General features: G+C 65.6%; 4 protein-coding genes across 7 annotated transcripts; 3 read left to right on the top strand and 1 right to left on the bottom strand.

Annotated features, from left to right (window-relative positions):
- The first annotated feature begins 576 nt into the window (after window positions 1–576).
- On the top strand, window positions 577–2,776 carry NDUFS8 (NADH:ubiquinone oxidoreductase core subunit S8). 2 transcript variants are annotated; one of them, XM_075163573.1, is made up of 7 exons: window positions 577–644; window positions 1,543–1,590; window positions 1,673–1,735; window positions 1,831–1,920; window positions 2,055–2,227; window positions 2,309–2,437; window positions 2,539–2,776. In XM_075163573.1, exons 2-7 carry the CDS (start codon window positions 1,551–1,553, stop codon window positions 2,668–2,670), a joined length of 627 nt encoding a protein of 208 aa, XP_075019674.1. In that variant the 5' UTR covers window positions 577–644; window positions 1,543–1,550; the 3' UTR covers window positions 2,671–2,776. The 2 variants fall into 2 exon arrangements, with proteins under 2 accessions (XP_075019674.1, XP_075019675.1); XM_075163574.1 differs by having other exon boundaries at window positions 615–644; window positions 1,540–1,590.
- A 531-nt stretch (window positions 2,777–3,307) lies between these two features.
- TCIRG1 (T cell immune regulator 1, ATPase H+ transporting V0 subunit a3) lies at window positions 3,308–10,085 on the top strand. 2 transcript variants are annotated; one of them, XM_075163526.1, is made up of 19 exons: window positions 3,308–3,404; window positions 3,856–4,029; window positions 4,965–5,043; window positions 5,141–5,370; window positions 5,480–5,574; window positions 6,141–6,267; window positions 6,349–6,431; window positions 6,562–6,655; window positions 6,734–6,946; window positions 7,270–7,420; window positions 7,498–7,637; window positions 7,852–8,172; window positions 8,253–8,371; window positions 8,555–8,768; window positions 8,957–9,073; window positions 9,152–9,262; window positions 9,352–9,472; window positions 9,559–9,730; window positions 9,815–10,085. In XM_075163526.1, the coding sequence occupies exons 2-19, from the start codon at window positions 3,913–3,915 to the stop codon at window positions 9,894–9,896; spliced, it is 2,586 nt and encodes an 861-aa protein (XP_075019627.1). In that variant the 5' UTR covers window positions 3,308–3,404; window positions 3,856–3,912; the 3' UTR covers window positions 9,897–10,085. The 2 variants fall into 2 exon arrangements, with proteins under 2 accessions (XP_075019627.1, XP_075019628.1); XM_075163527.1 differs by lacking the exon at window positions 3,308–3,404 and having other exon boundaries at window positions 3,646–4,029; window positions 7,852–8,009; window positions 8,082–8,172.
- A 69-nt stretch (window positions 10,086–10,154) lies between these two features.
- TBX10 (T-box transcription factor 10) lies at window positions 10,155–12,239 on the bottom strand. Its single transcript, XM_075163843.1, has 7 exons — window positions 11,870–12,239; window positions 11,415–11,598; window positions 11,244–11,345; window positions 10,997–11,168; window positions 10,751–10,906; window positions 10,617–10,684; window positions 10,155–10,533 (listed from the first exon to the last, which is right to left on the bottom strand). Exons 1-7 carry the CDS (start codon window positions 12,237–12,239, stop codon window positions 10,155–10,157), a joined length of 1,431 nt encoding a protein of 476 aa, XP_075019944.1.
- Window positions 12,240–14,128: 1,889 nt separating this feature from the next.
- LOC142088328 (olfactory receptor 5G9-like) lies at window positions 14,129–16,811 on the top strand. Of its 2 annotated transcripts, XM_075163564.1 has the most exons (2): window positions 14,129–14,136; window positions 15,896–16,811. In XM_075163564.1, the coding sequence occupies exons 1-2, from the start codon at window positions 14,129–14,131 to the stop codon at window positions 16,809–16,811; spliced, it is 924 nt and encodes a 307-aa protein (XP_075019665.1). The 2 variants fall into 2 exon arrangements, with proteins under 2 accessions (XP_075019665.1, XP_075019666.1); XM_075163565.1 differs by lacking the exon at window positions 14,129–14,136 and having other exon boundaries at window positions 15,870–16,811.
- The last annotated feature ends 1,861 nt before the right edge of the window (window positions 16,812–18,672 follow it).

Raw genomic sequence — 18,672 nt, 5'->3', positions numbered from 1 at the left:
TGAATTCCCCCGGGCCTGTGCCCAGCGCGGGTTCCCCGGCTCCGTGCCCGGAGCCGAGGCCGGTGCCGCGCTCTGAAGCCCGGTGCTCCGCAGGGCAGAGCGGCCCAGGCCGCTACCACGGCCGCTCCAGCTTCGAGACCTTCTCACACCCGCGGTCCGCGCTGCTCCGCGGGGGCGGCCGGGAGGCCCTCAACGCCCCGCACTACCCGCCCTGCGGTCCGGGCCGCCTCCCGCCGCTCCGCGCCGCCACCGAGACCCAGCGCCGCGCCGCCTGCGCCCCTCTCCGAGCCGCCCCGCCGCAATAAACACCCACTTCCGCTTCCGCCTACGCTTTGGACCCGCCCTGCTGCCTCACGCCCGGCCAATCGCCGCGCCGTCCCGCCGCCGCCCCGCCCAATCCACGAAGCTCCCCCCATCTTCCCCCCCTCCCTCCCCTCCCCAGAGGCCTCCGGCCAATGGGAAGCGAGTCTGTCGCCGCCTGCCCCGCCCCTTCTCCGCAAGGCCCCGCCCACAGCGCCGCGGCCCGCCCCCTCCTCGGCCCGTGATCCCCGGCGCCGCTCTGCGCCTGCGCCGCTGGCCTTGGCGCCTGCGCAGTGCGCTTTGGGGGCGGGCCAGGGGTCAGGACGCCTGGGTCCTTGGGGGAGGTGAGCGGGGGGGGCCGGCGGCCCCGCGGGGGGGGGGGGGGCCTCGGGAGGGGGCTGGCCGGGGCGCCCGGGAGGCCCGTGGTGGCCCATGGTGGCTTGTCGTGGCCAGCAGATCCCGCTTGGGGGAGAGGAGGCGGCCCGGACGCCGGGGGCCCCCCCCGAGGACACACACACACACACGGGGCGCCTGGGGCCTTTCTGGGGCCGGGGTGTCAGGGCGGCTCGGTCCCTGCGGGGGGGGCTGTCACTGGGGTGCTGGGGAGGGGGGCGTGGGGCAGGGCTTTGGGGCTCCCGTGGGGAGGGGAGCCTGCCTGGGTCTCTCGGGGGGCGGGCGAGGGGACCAGGGCGCCTGGGTCCCTTGGGGGGGACAGCCGGGTCCCTTTGGAGGGGGGACAGGACGCCTGGGTCCCTTGAGGGGGGACAGGACATCTGGGTCCCTTGTGGGGAGGGGTACAGGACGCCTGGGTCCCTTGGGGGGGGGGGGAGGACATCTGGGTCCCTTGTGGGGATGGGAACAGGACGCCTGGGTCTCTTGGGGGGGGGGAACAGGACGCCTGGGTCCCTTGGAGGGGGGAGGACATCTAGGTCCCTTGTGGGGAGGGGAACAGGACGCCTGGGTCCCTTGGGGGGGGGGGGACATCTGGGTCCCTTGTGGGGAGGGGAACAGGACGCCTGGGTCCCTTGTGGGGGTAGGATACTTTGGTCCCTTTGGCGGGGGGGAGGACACCTGGGTCCCTTGCGGGAGGAGGGGTGCCTAGGGTGTCCGGGTCTCTTCTGGTGGAGGGTTGGGGGTCCCCTGTGGGAAGTAGGGGGGCCCAGGCCCCCCCCCAGCTGCCTGCCGGCCCGGCACCTGAGGCCTGGCAGCGAGTGTCAGGCCGGGCCCCTCTGCCGGCAGCAGGACCGGACATGGCGGCGCTGCGTTTGCTCTACCGGGCTGCCCATGCAGGTGAGGGCCGCGCCAGGCACCCCCTCGCCCCCCTCTCCCCAGCCCCAACCCCCCCTGACCCCTCTCTCTCCCCTTCCCCCAGGCCCACCGGCCCCCCTGGGCTTCCTGCGCCCGCTCAGCACCACCGCCCCCAGGGACTCCTACAGTGAGTAGGGGCGAGTGCCCCCCGGCCCTTCCCCTCCCGCCCCGCGGCTGCCTCCCCCTCCCCGCGGGCTGGGCACAGCGTCCCCCTCCCCGCAGAGTACGTCAACGTCCAGGAGCCGGCCATGGACATGCGGTCCATCACCGACCGGGCTGCCCAGACCCTGCTGTGGACGGAGCTCTTCCGAGGTGAGTCCTGGAGCCGGCTGGATGCCTCCGAGGGCGAAACAAGCCCCTCTCAGCCTCCCCACGCACAGTCCCTGGCCTGGCTGCGGGGTACCAGCCCCCTGCGCGTGCCGTAACCCCCCCTCTCTGTCTTCCAGGCTTGGCCATGACGCTGAGCTACCTTTTCCGGGAGCCGGCCACCATCAACTACCCCTTCGAGAAGGGCCCGCTGAGCCCGCGCTTCCGCGGGGAGCACGCCCTGCGCCGCTACCCCTCGGGCGAGGAGAGGTGCATCGCCTGCAAGCTCTGCGAGGCCGTCTGCCCAGCACAGGTCAGCCTTCGTTCACCCTCATCCTCCTCCCGCTGGCTCCGGGGGATGGAGCTGATGGTGTCCCCCGTGGCCCCGCGGCAGGCGATCACCATCGAGGCCGAGCCCCGAGCCGACGGCAGCCGCCGCACCACCCGCTACGACATCGACATGACCAAGTGCATCTACTGCGGGTTCTGCCAGGAGGCCTGCCCCGTGGACGCCATCGTGGAGGTGAGCCGGGGAGGGGGCAGAGCCGCGGGGCAGCGAGACCCCCTGCCCGGGGCGGCGGGGGTCCGGCGAGCCTTGAGGGCGAACGTCTCCCGTCCTGGCAGGGCCCCAACTTCGAGTTCTCGACGGAGACGCACGAGGAGCTGCTCTACAACAAGGAGAAGCTGCTCAACAACGGCGACAAGTGGGAGGCCGAGATCGCGGCCAACATCCAAGCCGATTACCTGTACCGGTGACGGCCGGACGGCGCTGCGTCTCCTCCCCGCTCCCCTAATAAAGGGTTTGGGGGGGGTTCTGCCACCCCCCTCTGCACTGGGGGCACCGGCCCCTTCCTAACCCGGAGCTCCGGCTTTCTCCGTGTCTCTTCCTTTCCAGCGCTGGGGCAGGGGAGGGGTTGAACCCCCCTGGGCAGGTACAGCCCGGGGTGGGGGGCACCCGGGGGTGCGTGGTTGCATCTTGGGGAGGGGGACAGGGGTCCTGGGGGTGCCGTCACCCGTGTCGGGGTGGGGGCACAGGAACGTGGGGAGCATCGGAAAGGTGCGGGATGGGGGCGGATGCGTGGAGGCTGTGGGGCAAGGCCGGTTGGGGGGGGCAGGCAGGGTGAGGGGGTTTGGGGGTGTCCCTGCCTGCAGCCGGCCCTGGGGCCGGGGGGGTCATTCCCGGCCCGGGGCAGCCACGGAGGGGTGTCCCGGTGGTACCGGCGGGGAGTTTCCCGGCTTTCCCTGCTCCTCGGGGGATGGGGCCGTCCTGGCTCCGAGGGATCCCGGTCCCCCGCTTCCCGCGGCGCGGGGTCCCGGGGCGGGGGGGGGTGCGCTCCCGCTCCCGTGCGCCCGGGGGAAGAAGGGGGTTCCCGGGGAGCGGCGGTGCCGGTTCCCCCGGTCGGCGGGGCCGGGCGGGCCGGTCCCTCCCCGCGGCCGGGCCCTTCCTGGGGAAGAGGAAGTGCCGAGCCCCGCCGGCCCCGCGCTCCCGGGTAGGGGCGGGCGGCACCGCCGCTCCCCGGGGGGCGGCCCCGCTCCTCGGCCGGGCAGCCCCCACGGGGGGGGGTGTGGGGGTGTGGGTCCCGGGTGGGGGGTCCGGGGCAGCCTGCCCCTCCCTCGCTCCCCGCCCTGCCCCGGGGGAGGCGGCCGGTGCCCCCGGTGCGGTCCCGGGGGATGCGGTGGCCCTGACTCAGATGCAGCTGAGCGGGGCGGGGGGGTGGGGGGGTGTGGGTGTAATGGGGGGGGCTGGAAAGTATTTTGCAAGCCCCGGTGCTGGGAAAAGCCGCGTGTGACTGGGGCGGGTCACTTCCCACGGCCACGGCTGCGGGGACACGCCGGCTCTGCAGCCCCCCCCGGGGTGACCCCCCCAGCCCTGCTGCGACCCCCGGCCCTGAGCCCCCGGCCCTGAGCCCCCCGCCCTCACCCCCTCCCTCTGCCCCCCAGGCGGGTGCCCTCGCGCCTCCGCACCCCAGGGACGGAGCGGGGTCCCCGGGGGGCACCATGGGGTCCCTGTTCCGCAGCGAGGAGGTCTGCCTGGCCCAGCTCTTCCTCCAGTCCGCCTCGGCCTACAGCTGCGTCAGCGAGCTGGGCGAGCGGGGGCTGCTGGAGTTCAGGGACGTACGTAGGGGTGGGGGGGCTGGGATGGGGTGCCCTGGGGACAGGGGGTTGGTCTGGGTGGGTTTGGGTGCTCTGGGTGCAGGGGGTGGGTGCAGGTGGTTTGGGGTGCTCTGGGTACAGGGAGGTGGGTCTGGGTGGGTTTGGGTGCCCTGGGGACAGCGGTGTTGGTGTGGGTGGGTTTGGGTGCTGTGGGTGCAGGGGGCTTGGGGTGGGTGGGTTTGGGTCCCCTGGATACAGGGGGGTTGGTCTGGGTGGGTTTGGGTGCTCTGGGTGCAGGGGGTGGGTGTAGGTGGTTTGGGGTGCTCTGGGTACAGGGGGGTGGGTCTGGGTGGGTTTGGGTGCCCTGGGTACAGCGGTGTTGGTGTGGGTGGGTTTGGGTGCCCTGGGTGCAGGGGGCTTGGGGTGGGTGGGTTTGGGTCCCCTGGGTGCAGGGGAGTTGGTCTGGGTGGGTTTGGATGCCCTGGGTGCAAGGGGTTTGGGGTGGGTGGTTTGGGGTGCCCTCAGTGCAGGGGGGTTGGTCTGAGTGGGTTTGGGTGCAGTGGGTGCAGGGGGTTTGAGGTGGGTGGTTTGGGGTGCTACGCGTTTGGTCTGGGTGGTTTGGGATACTGTGGGTGCTGTGGGTTTGGTGTGGTGGATTTGGGGTGCTGTAGGTGCAGGGGGTGGATGTGGGTGTCTTGGGTGCCATGGGTGCAGGGGACTGGGTGCAGGTGGCTTTGGGGTGCCATGGGTGTGGGAAACTGGGTACAGAGGGTGGATGCAGGTGATTTGGGGTGCCATGGGTGCAAGGGACTGGGTATGTCGGTGGCTTGGGGTGCTCTGGGTGCAGGGGGCTGTGGCACGGTGCTGGGCTAGGGGTGCTGGGGCTGCCCGGCCCCCTGAGATGCTCGACCCCCCCATCCCGCCGCGGCTGTGCTGTGACCGTGCACCCCCGGCAGCTGAACCCCAAGGTGAGCGCCTTCCAGCGGCGCTTCGTGGGCGAGGTGCGGCGCTGCGAGGAGATGGAGAAGACCTTCAGTGAGTGCTGGGGGGACGCGGGGCGGACTTGGGGGGGGCTGCTCGGTGGGGTGCCCCCCCCACCCCGGCCCCCCACATCTGACCGCGGCTCTCGCAGCCTTCCTGCAGCAGGAGCTGCGGGGCGCCGGGCGGGCGCTGGGGCCGTGCCCCGACAACCCGCGGGCGCCGCTGGCGCGGGAAGCGCTGCGGGTGCAGGAGCAGTCGGAGCAGCTGGCGCAGGAGCTGCGGGAGGTCAGCCGCAACCGCGCCTCCCTGCGCGGGCGCCTGCGGGAGCTGCGCCAGTACCTCCACGTCCTGCGCGAGGGCCAGCGCTTCACCAGCCTGTCGGTGGGTCCGCGGGGGGGCCCCGCCGTCCGGGGGGTGCCACGTCCTGGGGGTGCCGCCCTGCGCCCCGCTTCACCCCGCAGCCTCATCTCTTTGCTCCCCATCACCGCAGGCCCCCCTGGGCTCCCCGGTGCGGCCCCGGGCGCTCTCGGAGCGTGAGCCCATCCTCGACCCCTCCCTGCACCAGCACCTCGACCGCAAGATCAAGTAAGGGGCTGGCATGTGGGGCGGGGGTTGGAGAGGGGCCGTGGGCACCGGCGGGGCCGTGGGGCGGTGGGCATGGCTGTAGGGTGGGGGTTGGAGATGGGCCATGGGGCAGTGGCATGGCCATGGGTCAATGGGCATGGCTGTAGGGTAGGGGTTGGAGATGGGCCATGAGGCAACGGCATGGCCATGGGTCAATGGGCATGGCTGTAGGGTAGGGGTTGGAGATGGGCCATGAGGCAACGGCATGGCCATGGGTCAATGGGCATGGCTGTAGGGTAGGGGTTGGAGATGGGCCATGAGGCAATGGCATGGCTATGGGGCAATGGGCATGGCTGTAGGGTGGGGGTTGGAGATGGGCCATGGGGCAATGGCATGGCCATGGGTCAATGGGCATGGCTGTAGGGTAGGGGTTGGAGATGGGCCATGGGGCAATAACTGGGCCATGGGGCAATAACTTGGCCGTGGGGCAATGGGCATGGCTGTAGGATAAGGGCTGGAGATGGGCCATGGGGCAGGGGCAGCAGCAGAGCCGTGCCCGTCCCAGCGTCCCCGCCGTGTCCCCGCAGCTTCGTGGCTGGCGTCATTCACCCGTGGCGGGTGAGCGCCTTCGAGCGGCTGCTGTGGCGCGCCTGCCGCGGCTACCTGGTGGCCAGCTTTGTGGAGATGCCCGAGCCCATGGAGGACCCGGCCACGGTGAGCGGGGCACCAGGGTGGGGGCTGGCAGGGAAGGGGGGCCGGGACAGCTGGGGCTGACGTGGGCTGTGCTGTCCCCAGGGCGAGAGCATCACCTGGGTCATCTTCCTCATCTCCTACTGGGGCGAGCAGATCGGGCAGAAGATCCGCAAGATCTCGGACTGGTGAGCCTGCGGCCCTGTGCCACGCAGAGGTTTATTTAGCAAGACGTGCTCCAAACCCCCCACAGGGACGGGCTGGGCCGCCCCGGGGGGCCCTGGCACCCCCCGACACGGCGGCGTCCGTCTGTCCCAGCTTCCACTGCCACGTGTACCCCTACCCGGAGAGCGAGGCCAGCCGGGCGGACACCATGAGCGGGCTGCACAGCCAGATCCAGGACCTCAGCGTGGTGAGCTGGGCACCACAGCGGGGACGGGGGGGCCATGCCGGGACCCCCCAGTCCCTGACCCGTGCCGGGCACCCGCAGGTGCTGGAGGAGTCGGAGCAGTACCTGGCGCAGGTGCTGGACAAGGTGGTGCTGGCGCTGCCCACCTGGCGGGTGCAGGTGCAGAAGATGAAGGCCATCTACCTCGTCCTCAACCAGTGCAGCTTCGATGTCACCGAGAAGTGCCTCATCGCCGAGGTCTGGTGCCCCGTGCGGGACCTCACCCAAGTGCAGGACGCCCTGCGCCAGGGATCGGTGGGTTGCTTGGTGTCCCCATGTCCTCGTGCCAAGGGTTGCTTGGTGTCCCCATGTCCTTGTGCTGGGGTTGCTTGGTGTCCCCGTGTCCTCGTGCCAAGGGTTGCTTGGTGTCCCCATGTCCTTGTGCTGGGGTTGCTTGGTGTCCCCATGTCCTCGTGCCAAGGGTTGCTTGGTGTCCCCATGTCCTTGTGCTGGGGTTGCTTGGTGTCCCCATGGCCTCATGCCAAGGGTCGCTCGGTGTCCCCATGTCCTCCTGCCCTGGGGGGCGGGTGCCGGGCAGGGGGGTGCCGTGGGTCAGGCACCGGCTGCTGTCCCCGCAGTACAAGAGCGGCTCGAGCGTGGAGTGCTTCGTGCAGCGCATCCCCACCTCCGAGAGCCCCCCCACCCTCATCCGCACCAACAAGTTCACCGCCGGCTTCCAGAGCATCGTGGACGCCTACGGGGTGGCCAGCTACCAGGAGGTGAACCCCGGTAAGGCCCCCGGCCCCCTGCCACGGCCCAGGGCTGGGGTGGGGGCCCCGTGTGACGTGGTCCCTGTGCCCCCCCAGCGCCCTACGCCATCATCACCTTCCCCTTCATCTTCGCCATCATGTTTGGGGACGTGGGGCACGGGCTGCTCATGTTCCTCTTTGCTCTCTGGATGGTGCTGTACGAGAACAGCCCCAGCCTGCGGCAGGCCAGCAACGAGGTGAGGGGGACATGGCGGGGGGCCGGGCTGGAGGTGTGGGACATGGCTGGGGGCGTGGGATGGGCTTGGGGGTACAGGATGGGGTTGGAGGTGTGGGATGGAGCTGGTGGCACGGGACAGGGACAGTATGGGGCAGGGTTGGTGGTGTGGGAGAGGGACGGTACGGGGCAGGGGAGGTGGTGTGGGACGAGGCAGCCGTGTTTGCCCCCACCAGATCTGGCTGACGTTCTTCGAGGGGCGCTACCTCATCCTGCTCATGGGGGCCTTCTCCATCTACACCGGCTTCATTTACAATGAGTGCTTCAGCAAAGCCACCGTCATCTTCCCCTCCGCCTGGAGCGTGGCCGCCATGGCCAACCACTCCTCCTGGAGGTGGGGCTCCCAACCCCCCTGTGACCCCCCCAGGTCCCTGCCTGCACTGACACCCCCTCACTCTGCCCACAGCTCTGCCTACCTCGCCACCCACCCGTCCCTCACCCTGGACCCCAACGTCACCGGCGTCTTCCAAGGGCCCTATCCTTTCGGGATCGACCCAGTGAGTGTCCCATGGGGGAGAGGACAGGGTGGGACCCTCGGTGGGGTGGCCCAGAGTCTCACCCACGTTGTCCACGACAGATCTGGAGCTTGGCCACCAACCACCTCAACTTCCTCAACTCCTTCAAGATGAAGATGTCCGTGGTGCTGGGCATCGTGCACATGGGCTTCGGTGTCCTGCTGGGGGTCTTCAACCATGTGTGAGTCCCCGTGGTTGCGCCCGTGGGCTTTGGCCACCCGTGGTCATGCTAAGGGGACCGGGGCTGGACTCACCTGGGTGGGGTGGGCGGGTGGGGTCCTGTACCCCTACCTCGGGGTGGGAGCCCAGGACACGCGAGGGTGCGTCACGCCAGGCTGAGCGTGGCTGATGTCCCCCTGCCCAGGCACTTCCAGCAGCGGCACCGGCTGGTGCTGGAGCTCCTGCCCGAGATGGTTTTCCTCCTGGCGCTCTTCGGCTACCTTGTCTTCCTCATCTTCTACAAGTGGGTCAAGTTCAGCGCCGCCAACTCCCTGGTGGCCCCCAGCATCCTCATCCACTTCATCGACATGTTCCTCTTCACCTCCAACGCCGACAACCTCCCGCTCTACCGGGGGCAGGTAGCACCCCGCCGAGATGGGGGGCACCCACCCGGGGACCCTTCTCTTCGCCCCGGCTGGGAGCAGCGGGGAGCCCCGTGGGGGCTGGCGCAGTGGGGATAGGGTCCCCCCTGTGTCACGAGTGGGGCTGTGGTGCCGTGGGTACCCGGTGCTGGAGGGGACCCTGAGACGCTGCCCCTGTGCCGCAGGTGCCGGTGCAGACCGTGCTGGTGGTGCTGGCGCTGGCGTCGGTGCCCGTCCTGCTCCTGGGGACACCGCTCTACCTGTGCTGCCGGCGGCGCGCGCCGAGGCCGGGCCGCCCTGCGGTGAGGCTGGGGTCACGGCGGGGGGGCTCAGCCGGGGGGACGCAGCGGGGTCTCACCGCCGGTGCCGTCCCCGTGCAGCCGGTGGCCGCGGGGGAGCAGGAGCCGCTGCTGGAGGGGCAGGAGGCCGGCAACTCCGTCAACGCCACCAAGGAGGACGTGGAGAGCGGGGGGCACAGCCCCGACGCCGAGGTGAGGGGCACCGGCCCGGCGGGTTGGGGCGGTGGGGTGGGGGTGGCTGTGCCCCCCACCCATGTCCCATGTCCCCTCCGTCCCCGCAGCACTTGGACTTCGCCGAGATCTTCATGCACCAGGCGATCCACACCATCGAGTACTGCCTGGGCTGCGTCTCCAACACCGCGTCCTACCTGCGGCTCTGGGCGCTCAGCCTGGCCCACGCCCGTGAGTCCCCCCCGGCCCCCCGCGTCCCCTCCCCGGGGCCGGGCAGAGCCTCACCCCCTCCGCCTGTCCCTGTCCCCCCTCCCCAGAGCTGTCGGAGGTCCTGTGGACCATGGTGATGCGCAACGGCTTCGTGAGGCTGAGCTACGCGGGCGGCGTGGTGCTGGTGCCCGTCTTCGCCGCCTTCGCCGTGCTGACGGTGGCCATCCTGCTGGTGATGGAGGGGCTCTCCGCCTTCCTCCACGCCCTGCGCCTGCACTGGTGAGCCCGGCCCAGGGGGGTGCCGGTGGGGTGGGGTGACCGACCCCCCCCGTGCCGCTCCTCACCGGCCCCTCTCCTCGGCAGGGTGGAGTTTCAGAATAAGTTTTACGTGGGCGCCGGGTACAAGCTGTGCCCCTTCGCCTTCGCGCCCGACGCCTGGGAGTAGCCGCGCCGCGTGGATGTCGGGGGGCTCGGAGCATCGGCTGGACCCAATCCCCCACCCTGCGGGGGCGTGCCGGGGGGGCAGGGTTCCCCTCCCAAACCCCCAGGCTGGGGCGCAGCGGGGGTCCGGCTGCAGCACCCTCCCCGTCCCCTCCTCGGCAGCGAATAAAGCCGTCGCCGTGGCTCGTCCCCAGCTCTGCGTCTCTGTCCCCTCTGCCGCGGGCTGGGGAGGGGGTCCCGGGGGGCGGGGGGTGCCCCCCCATCACTGCTGCCCGTAGCCGAAGGTGGGGGCCGCGGCGGCGCCGTAGGTGCTGAGCGGGGGGAAGGCGGGCAGGGGGTAGGGCAGGGTGCGGGGCTTGGCCCCCACGTAGACACCGGGGGGGCAGGCGAGGGGCTGGAAGGGGGGCGCGGGCAGCTCGGGGAAGCCGGGGGGAGCCGGTGGGGCCGGTTGTGGGGGCACGGCGGCGGCCAGTGCCCCATGGCTGCTGTGGGGAGCCCCTGGGGGAGGGAGAGACAGCAAGAGGGGGTCAGCCACCCCCCCAGCCCCCCTACCTTTCTCCTGCTTCTCGGGGCGGGAGGGCAGCGTGGTGACCCGGGCGCGGGGCATTGCACCCAGCAGGGACCCTGCCGGCACCCCGCACCTGCAAGGGAAATGGGGGGCTCAGGGGGGGGGCGGCGCGGAGCCCCTCATCGTGGCGTCGGGGCGGTGTCGGGGGGGCCTTACCACGGCTCGGGGTCGCCATCCCGAAAGCCCTTGGCGAAGGGGTTGCTGGCGATCTTCAGCTGGGTGATCTGCGGAGCGGAGCGGGGTCAGGGGGTCCCTGGGGCACCCCGATGTCCCCCCGCCCCGGGGCTCACCCGGTGGTTCTGGTAAGCCGTCACCGCCATGAACTGGGTCTCGGGGAAGCTGAAGGACTTGAAGTTCTGGTGGGCGAAGCGCTCGCTGTCCCGCCGCGGGTCCACGAAGACCACGTGGAAGCGGGGCTGGTAGCGGTGCATGGAGTTGAGGATGATCTGGGGGGGAGAGGGGCGGTGGGCAGGACCCTCCGGGCAGGGGTGCGTCGTGTCCCCCTGCCACCGCCCACCCCGGGGCCGGGTCCTCACGTGGCCGTTGTCGTCCAGGAGGTTGTTGGTCAACTTGAGCTTGTCGAAGGAGACGATCTGCCGCATCCACTGGGCCCCCTTGGCCGGGGAGTCGGGGTGGAAGTGGACGCGGCCGGGGGCTGCGGGGTCGGCCCGTCCCGCCGCCAGCCAGGAGGAGCTGTGGAAGGCGTACCTGCGGGGCAGGGGGGGCTCAGCACCGCCAGGATCTGGCCCCCCTGCCCCAGCATCCCCATCGCCCCCTCCCCACCTGTATCGCTTGTCATCCAGCGGGACGAAGTCCATGAGCAGGACGTAGTCGGCCAACGGGTCCAGCCCCGACAGCTTCACCTGGAAGGTGGGGAACATCCTCCTGCGGGGAGGGGGGGTGGGAAGGGGGTGCCCCCCCCCGGCAGCCCCCCCGCCCCGCTGCGGTACCTACCTGCCCGCCTTGGTGACGATCATCTCGGTGCCCAGGCGGTTGAACTCCTCCCAGAGGCTGCCCATCTCCAGCCGTGCCGCAGCGTGGCACACGCGCCGGTTCTTGCCGCCGGCCCCCGGCCCCTCGACTGCCCACCCGGGGCCGGTGCCGCAGGGGGGCCCCTCGCCCGGCCCCCCCAGGAAGGCTGCGGAGGGGTGAGGGGGTGTCGGGGGGGGCAGCCCCTGCACCCCAGATGTGGGAGCAGACCCCGGGTGCTGCCGGCCACCCCCTCGCATCCTCCCTCTCTGGAGGGGTTGGGAGGACCAGGGGGGTCCTGGCGCCCCCACAAAAATGGGGTTTTGTCCCCGCCATCACAGCCCTACTCTCTTGTGGGGCCGGGTGACCCACTGCACCCCAAAACCACTGCGGGACCCCCCCACTGGGTACGGGGGAGCGTTGCCGCGGGTGGGTTTTACCTGCCATGGGTACAGCCGGTGGGCAGGAGGCGTCTGTGGCTCCGTCCCCCGGCACGGCGGCGGTGGGGACCCCAACGAAGCCCCCTCCAGCGCAGCGCCAGCTCCGGACTGTCCCCCGCAGCCTGCCGGGGGTTTTATGCCCCAGCTCGGGGGTGGAGACGCGGGGGCTGGAGCTGCCAGTGGTCCTCGGGGGCCGGAGCACGGCCCCCTTCCCCGACCTGCCTTCACGCCTTGACACGATGATGATGGACGGGAGGCGAGCGGTGGCCCTGGGACCGCTGGGACCACCACCGGTGCCCAGCCAGATCTTGGGGTACCCTGGGCTGGGAGGGACAGCTCTGTTGGGGTCTCCTTGTCCCCTTCGTGTCATATGTCTGTGTGGGGGGAGATGGGGGCTGCTCCGACCCTCTCCCCCGGGCAAAGCCCCTCTCGGCACGCGGCAGCCGCCCGCGCACCGGCGGCTCAGCCGACAGCCCGCCGTCAACACCCAGTATTAAAAAGCGCGGCGAGGTGTTGAGGCACCCGCAACGTGCCGGGCACTCGTGCAAAGCCTCTGCGGCTCCGGGCGGGGGGAAGGAAAGCGCTGCCCCCTCCCCTGCGCCCATCCCAAATGCTGGTCCCGTCTCTGCCCTGGGACCCGGGACCCCCAGTCCTGCCCCAGGGCTGAGCCCCCTCCACCCCGCGCCTCCCATCGCGACGCTCGATACCGTCCTGACAGCGGGAGATGGATGGGGACGAGGCGGCGCCGCGGGGGCAAGGGATGCGTGCGGGGCGGTGACTGACGCAGGGGCGGGGGGCTGCGGGGGGGGGAAAGCAGAGGGGCTGCTCCAGAGCCCCCCGCTCCCCTCCGAACTGCAACCGTCTCATTGCAGACCGCGGGAGTGGGTTCGGGCGGGATGAGGGACGCTGGGGCTCTGGGGACGGGTTTGGAGGGACCAGGGGACATCCCCACGGGGATGCTGATTGTTTTCTGTCCCCGGTGGTTCCCCGGTGATGGTGGCACTGGGCAAGGGCTGAAATCCCTCCCAGCTTTGCCCAGAGCTGGCTGTTTTCTCCAAACTGAGACTCAGCCTTCGCTTCTGCTTGGGGACCGGCGCTTAAATCCTTCCCATAGCCGTCGTAACGGAGAGGAGCCCCCCTGGCCCCCGTACGCTGCGGGGTGGCCAAGGGGGGCTGCGCTGGCTTTTGGGACCGGGACTGATGCAAACCGGGGAGGGACCATCTCCCCAAGCCCCCCGCGTCCGTCACATCCCCACACGTGTCCCGCGCCCCGCGGCGCCCGCTCGGCCCCATCCGTCTCCCGCTGTCAGCCGGGCCGTGGCCGCGGGGCCGGTATCGAGCGGGGAGATGAGGAGGTGCGAGAGGCGGCGCTGACAGCGGGGAGGGGGATGGAGGGGGCTCAGCCCCAGGCGGGACCGGACCTGCCAGGGCTCACCCGCAGCATCGCACCGCGCTCTGCAGCTGAGTTTTCTGCTGGAGAGAAAAGGAAAGGCAAGGGTGCGGCCCTGGAAGGGTTTTAAACCCCAAACGCTGCCCAGAGCGTGGGGGTTTGCACCGTCAGGGAAGGGCAGCCTCTGGCTCCAAGTCTGTAAAGCACCAATTCTCGGCGTCCGAGGGGTGTCTAACCTGACCCCGTTTTGTGCGGTTTCTCCTCGCCGAGAGCAGAGGCAGAGCCTGGATCCGGCCAAACTCCGATGCAAATCCGGTGACGTTTACTTTTGCGTTTGGCTGCGGGGGGTTTCAGCCTGCTGCCCCACTCGCTGCTCAGCAAAGGGCCTGGGTCGGGGCTTTCTGCGTCTAAGCTAATTCCCACTCTGCAAAATACATCCTCTGACCTTATCCCACAGTGGTTTCTGCTGCCCTCGGCATCACCTTTGCTGGGTGTGAAAAGGCTGTGGGAAGAGGTTCACCGCATCTCCTGTTGGGCTTGGGAACCTCCACCAGAGCCACTGGAGACAGAGCCAGCCCTAGCACTTCCCTTCGTCCCTTCAGAAGGGACGGGACGTCCTTCTCCCCCCTTGCTGCCCCTTTCGGTCCTTCTTCATGCTCCTTATCTGATCCTTCCCACCACCTTCCTTCCAGGTTTGGGCACCTCCCTCCCTCTCCTTTGCCCTTTTGGCTCGTGCGTTTCCAGCCTGACGTGTGGAAGAAGGTAAACGTCGTCACCAGGACGGAGGGCCCAAGGACTGCGGGCTGTCCCAGCCCCCAGCAGCATTAAGAAGTGAATCCCCCTGGAAGCCCTCTCCAGGCAGAGGAAGGATGGGAGGGTGCCCGTGAGTACCCAGCACGGATGTACCAAGGGCAAGCCATGCTTGACCAACCTGAGTGCCTTGGGTGATGAGGTGATGGCTGTGTGGATGAGAAGGAGAGCAGTGGATGGCGTTTACCTCAACTTTAGCAAGGTTGTCACGATCTTCTCTTGGCTCCTTGCAGCCAAACTTGTGAGCTATGCTTTGCAAACACGGAATTTGAGATGGGTAGAAAGGGGGTTCATTGTCCATGGTGCCTGAGACTGCTGATGGACCCTGTTACTGCAGGACTGTGCCCCATTGGCGAGGTCCACCTCAGCTCCCTGGCATGATAATGTCAAACATGGCACTTATGGACTGCTACTGTCTCTGAAATGTTCAAAAAGTGGATGTGAAAATGGGGCGTTGTTCTGTGGTTTGCGCTGCAGAGAGCTCAAAGCCCTGTTGTTCACTCAAGCTGAGGTCATCTCCTCTGGGTACACTTCTCCAAACTAAGCAGCACAGAGAAAAGATAATGACCTGCCTTGGGCTTTGTCACTCTCCTGGGGCTTAAAGAGATCCCCAGTCCCCAAATCCCCAAATTATGTGAAATAGTAAGGGTGTTTGCCAACGGTGCTTTATTTTCAAGCTCCCCTGCAGAGCTTCAGGCACACGCATCTTCACATCCATCTCCAGGAGCATCAGGAGGGAAGCAGAAATAGTGCTGAGATGTAAGTGAGGGTCATCGTCTTTCAGCCCAAGCTGGAGCTCCAGCACCTGACTCAGGAGCAAGAACAGCGCATGCTGAGCCACCCATCTCCCGTAGTTTTCTCTTGCAAAAAAGAAACAGCTCCTGTCTTCATCTCATGCCCTACCTGCAGGGTCCGGGGCTTCAGTTCTTCATAATACTCTGGACTTTCTACCAAAACCAGGGATCTGGCTGCCCTGTGTCCTCACCACACAACTGCTGAGAAGGGAGGTCTGGAGACCACCCTGTTGGAGAGCTCGCTCAGGAGGTTCCTCTCCCCATCACCACAAAGGGCTCTTGGCTGAGGACCAGAAGCTTTCCTGTAAAGAACCTTCAGGGACCTTATTTGCTGAGATGAGGCAGGTCCAAAAGATGATTTTTTTCCCCCCAAATATTTTCAAGGAAAGATTGCTCAGCTTTGGGGGTTGCCCGTTTCCATTTGAAGACTCTAGGAACAGGCTAGAGACCCAGGAAAAGTTTTTCTAGCTAAAACAGTGTATCAGGAGGGAGGGGAAACCAATGTAGACCTCCGTGTAAGGTTTCGTAGAAGTCGTCCCAGCAAAGAGGGAGGAAGCAGGTGGTTGGCAAATGCCAAGGAGAAGATGAATAATCAACTCGGCACTGTAAAAGCACCGCGTTTCTCTGCGTTTCAGGTTGAGCTGGATGACCTCGGAGTCCCAGGCTGAACGCTAACAAAGGGGACGAAATACAGCACCAAGGTAAAGCTACTCGGGGGTGTCACCTCCCCACAGCTTTCCACGAAGGTCGTTGCTGAACATCCAGGAGTGGACCACGCACCACGCTGTGCCGTGGGATTTTACAGCTCGAGCAAAGCTTTGCTTTTGCAGCACCCACACTGTCATACGACTTTTGGCAAGCTGTTTCTAATTGATCTGTGCCTAGAACTGTCCCTTTAGATCTTGTATGGTTGTCTCCGAGAGGGTCCCACTGGGGAGAGGGTTGTCCACCTGTGAGATACCTGCCTGTTGTAGGAGAAACCTCCAGCAAGGAGTTCATACGGCAAGCACGTCTCCAACTAATGGCAGAAAGCAATTGCACCCAAGTGACTGAGTTCAGCTTAATGGGGTTCACAGAGGACCCAGTGACTCAGGCCACCCTCCTTCTGATATTTCTGCTCACTTATCTTGTCACCATCCTGGGGAACCTTGGGGTGATCGTGTTAATCAGGGCCAGCTCTCAGCTCCACTCCCCCATGTATTATTTCTTGGGTAACCTGGCCTTTGTAGACCTCTGTTCTTCCACCATCATCACCCCCAAGATGTTGGTTGACTTCATATCAGAGACGAAGGGCATTTCTTACGCTGGGTGCGTGGCTCAGGTGTTCATTTTTGATCTTTTTGGGATGACCGAATGCTTCCTGCTGGCTATGATGGCGTACGACCGTTACGTGGCCATTTGCCATCCCCTGGTGTATCCCCTTGTCATGTCCCCAAAATGCTGTTTCCAGCTGGTGACTGGGTCATACCTGGCGGGGTTGGCAAATGGCATGGGACAGACTATTGGCATGTCCAGTTTATCCTTCTGTGGCTCCAGCATCATCCACCTGTTCTTCTGTGACATCTCCCCTCTGATATCACTCTCAACCTCCGACACCACCCTCAGCCACATTATCCTAAGAACTTCAGCATCTTTATTCGGTGTGTCCAGCAGCCTGGTTGTCCTGGTTTCCTACGTGGCCATCATCTCTACCATCCTGAGCATCAGTTCAGCCGAGGGCAAGCGCAAAGCCTTCTCCACCTGTGCCTCCCACCTCACCACTGTGAGCATCTTCTACGGGACATCGTGTTTTATGTACTTAAAGCCCAGCTCAGACAGCTCAAAAGAAGAAGATAAATGGGCTGCGGTGCTCTACACTGTGGTGACTCCCATGCTGAACCCCTTGATCTACAGCCTGAGGAATAAGGAGGTGAAGGAGGCTTTGAGGAGATTCACAAAAATAAAATGATCTTGAATGTTGTAAATTTATGGCCAGATAGAATGGAGATGTGGGTGATATTCTCAGTTTTTGATTAAATGTCTCAGATTGATATCACTTTTGGGGTCTTCTGCACGTTGACTTAGAAGCTGCACCGGCTGATTCAATATCCTCAGCTGGTTCAGGATACCAGCAATTTCTCCAAACACCGATAATTATATTTAGTAGTTAATTTAACCTAATGAAGACACAGGTAGAGAACTGCAAGTATGCACTACTCCTCATTTCAAATTTTGCCCTCTACTGTTTATTCAATCCTATCTATCAGGCCAAATTAAACCAGAAGAATATGGCAAAAATTTCGGCAGTTGGTTGGACTCAGACTAGGAGCTGTGTCACGTCTTGCTCTCCCTTTTGCTTAGCAAATCAGAATAAACAGGGCTGAATTCTACTATTCCACTAAATGAAATTCCATTTCAAGACAGCGTTGTAAAACCATTAAGGGCCATAATAACTCAGGGTGCCAACACCTTTAGCAAGAGAAATACAGATGACAGCAAGTAACTGCCACGCTAGGCAGGAAGTATTTTTTCTTTTTCGTACTCAAACCTCATTAAATGATTACAAGCACCATACACCTCATTTAAATTTAGACAGCTAAAAATTTAAGTGAAATACGGGTGACCTCTCTTGAGAATGAAGCATTTTGAGACGCAGTAGTGATGAATGTCCCCCAAGGCAGACACTGTCAAGCAGCCCCTACCCACTGCTCCACACCTTTGCTTTCCCTCTCCCTGTTGACAGCACTAAAAGCCGTGATCTCCACGGTACCCCCCCAGAACAGATCACAGGAGCTGCGGTGTTGCTCAGAAGCCTTCTCCTTCAGACCCGATATTCTGCAGCCTGGACCGATGCCATTGCCCGCCCTGACGTCTCTCCTGCCGCCTCCCCGCAGAGAGCGCTGCCGGGCGGTGCGTAGAGGTTGCATACATGAAAAAAGAAAAAATGCCCCGGTTTGTGTATTAGCGCGGCCCGCACAGACCGCAGCCCCTGCCAGGGCCGTGGCGAGGTCTGGAGCGATGTCCTAGAGACGTGTAATAACGTGGGTTGGAGGGAGAAGCTGCTCAGTTGGGTTAAATCACATCAGGATCAAAGCGGTTTGCTGATTTACTAACGACACACAACTAACGGGCACCCAGGGTCAATCAGCTGAATCCTTCTTTGTTCCCAAAGCTTCCTGATAATTCCCTGGTTATTATTTAATCCAGCCAACGGTCGGCTGCCTGGCTGGCACTGCCAGCCTGGGGCAAACCCCCTCCCAGGCTGTCCGTGCTGCCGAGCGGGGCTGTGCCGGCCCCCCCGCGGCAGGGACCCCGGGAGGTCTCCGGTTCGGCCACCCCCACCCCAGCTCAGACCCTGCTGTGCCCCTGAGCCTTGGGGACCACCCGGGGCAGAGGTTTCACACCCTCCCTGGCCCCTCTTTCAGTGTTTGACCACCCGTACAGAGGTGTTTTTTTTTTCCTCCCTTTGTTTCCAACTGGAATTTCCCATGTTGCAAATTCACGATAGAAAGTCTCAGGTTTATCCTTATCCGCAACGTGAAGCACATGGAGCACGTGGTCACAGCGAGCAAGGTTCACCTCTCTTCTTCATCCCCCATCTCTCCAGGTTGTTCACCAGGACCTACTCCTCCGTACGGTTCCTGCTGTTCTCCCACACTTCTGCTCCGCCCCGACTGCCACCCTCAGGACGCTGTTTAATTTAGGTGCAGGGAAGATTGCCACCTTTTTCTTTAAATAAAAGACTCAGAATTATTTGTAATGTTTTATTTACCGTCCCAGCGCCTCTCTTCCTGCTGCAGCGACCTACAGCCGTTATTTGGGATATGTAA

The sequence above is a fragment of the Calonectris borealis genome, chromosome 14 (genome assembly GCF_964195595.1).
Source record: "Calonectris borealis chromosome 14, bCalBor7.hap1.2, whole genome shotgun sequence".
Taxonomy (NCBI): domain Eukaryota; kingdom Metazoa; phylum Chordata; class Aves; order Procellariiformes; family Procellariidae; genus Calonectris; species Calonectris borealis.
The sequence above is the reverse complement of the archived record's forward strand: the minus strand, read 5'-3'. Positions and strand labels throughout refer to the sequence as shown.

Coding starts and splice junctions, on each gene's coding strand:
- NDUFS8 (XM_075163573.1), top strand. CDS start 1,551: ATGGCGGCGCTGCGTTTGCTCTACCGGGCTGCCCATGCAG. Junction 1,591..1,672: donor CTACCGGGCTGCCCATGCAG/GTGAGGGCCGCG, acceptor CCCTTCCCCCAG/GCCCACCGGCCCCCCTGGGC. Junction 2,228..2,308: donor AGGCCGTCTGCCCAGCACAG/GTCAGCCTTCGT, acceptor GCCCCGCGGCAG/GCGATCACCATCGAGGCCGA.
- TCIRG1 (XM_075163526.1), top strand. CDS start 3,913: ATGGGGTCCCTGTTCCGCAGCGAGGAGGTCTGCCTGGCCCAGCTCTTC. Junction 6,432..6,561: donor ATCCGCAAGATCTCGGACTG/GTGAGCCTGCGG, acceptor CGTCTGTCCCAG/CTTCCACTGCCACGTGTACC. Junction 9,731..9,814: donor CACGCCCTGCGCCTGCACTG/GTGAGCCCGGCC, acceptor TCTCCTCGGCAG/GGTGGAGTTTCAGAATAAGT.
- TBX10 (XM_075163843.1), bottom strand. CDS start 12,239: ATGACACGAAGGGGACAAGGAGACCCCAACAGAGCTGTCCCTCCCAGC. Junction 11,599..11,869: donor ACCGGCTGTACCCATGGCAG/GTAAAACCCACC, acceptor ACCCCTCCGCAG/CCTTCCTGGGGGGGCCGGGC. Junction 10,685..10,750: donor CGGCTTACCAGAACCACCGG/GTGAGCCCCGGG, acceptor TCCGCTCCGCAG/ATCACCCAGCTGAAGATCGC.
- LOC142088328 (XM_075163565.1), top strand. CDS start 15,885: ATGGCAGAAAGCAATTGCACCCAAGTGACTGAGTTCAGCTTAATGGGG.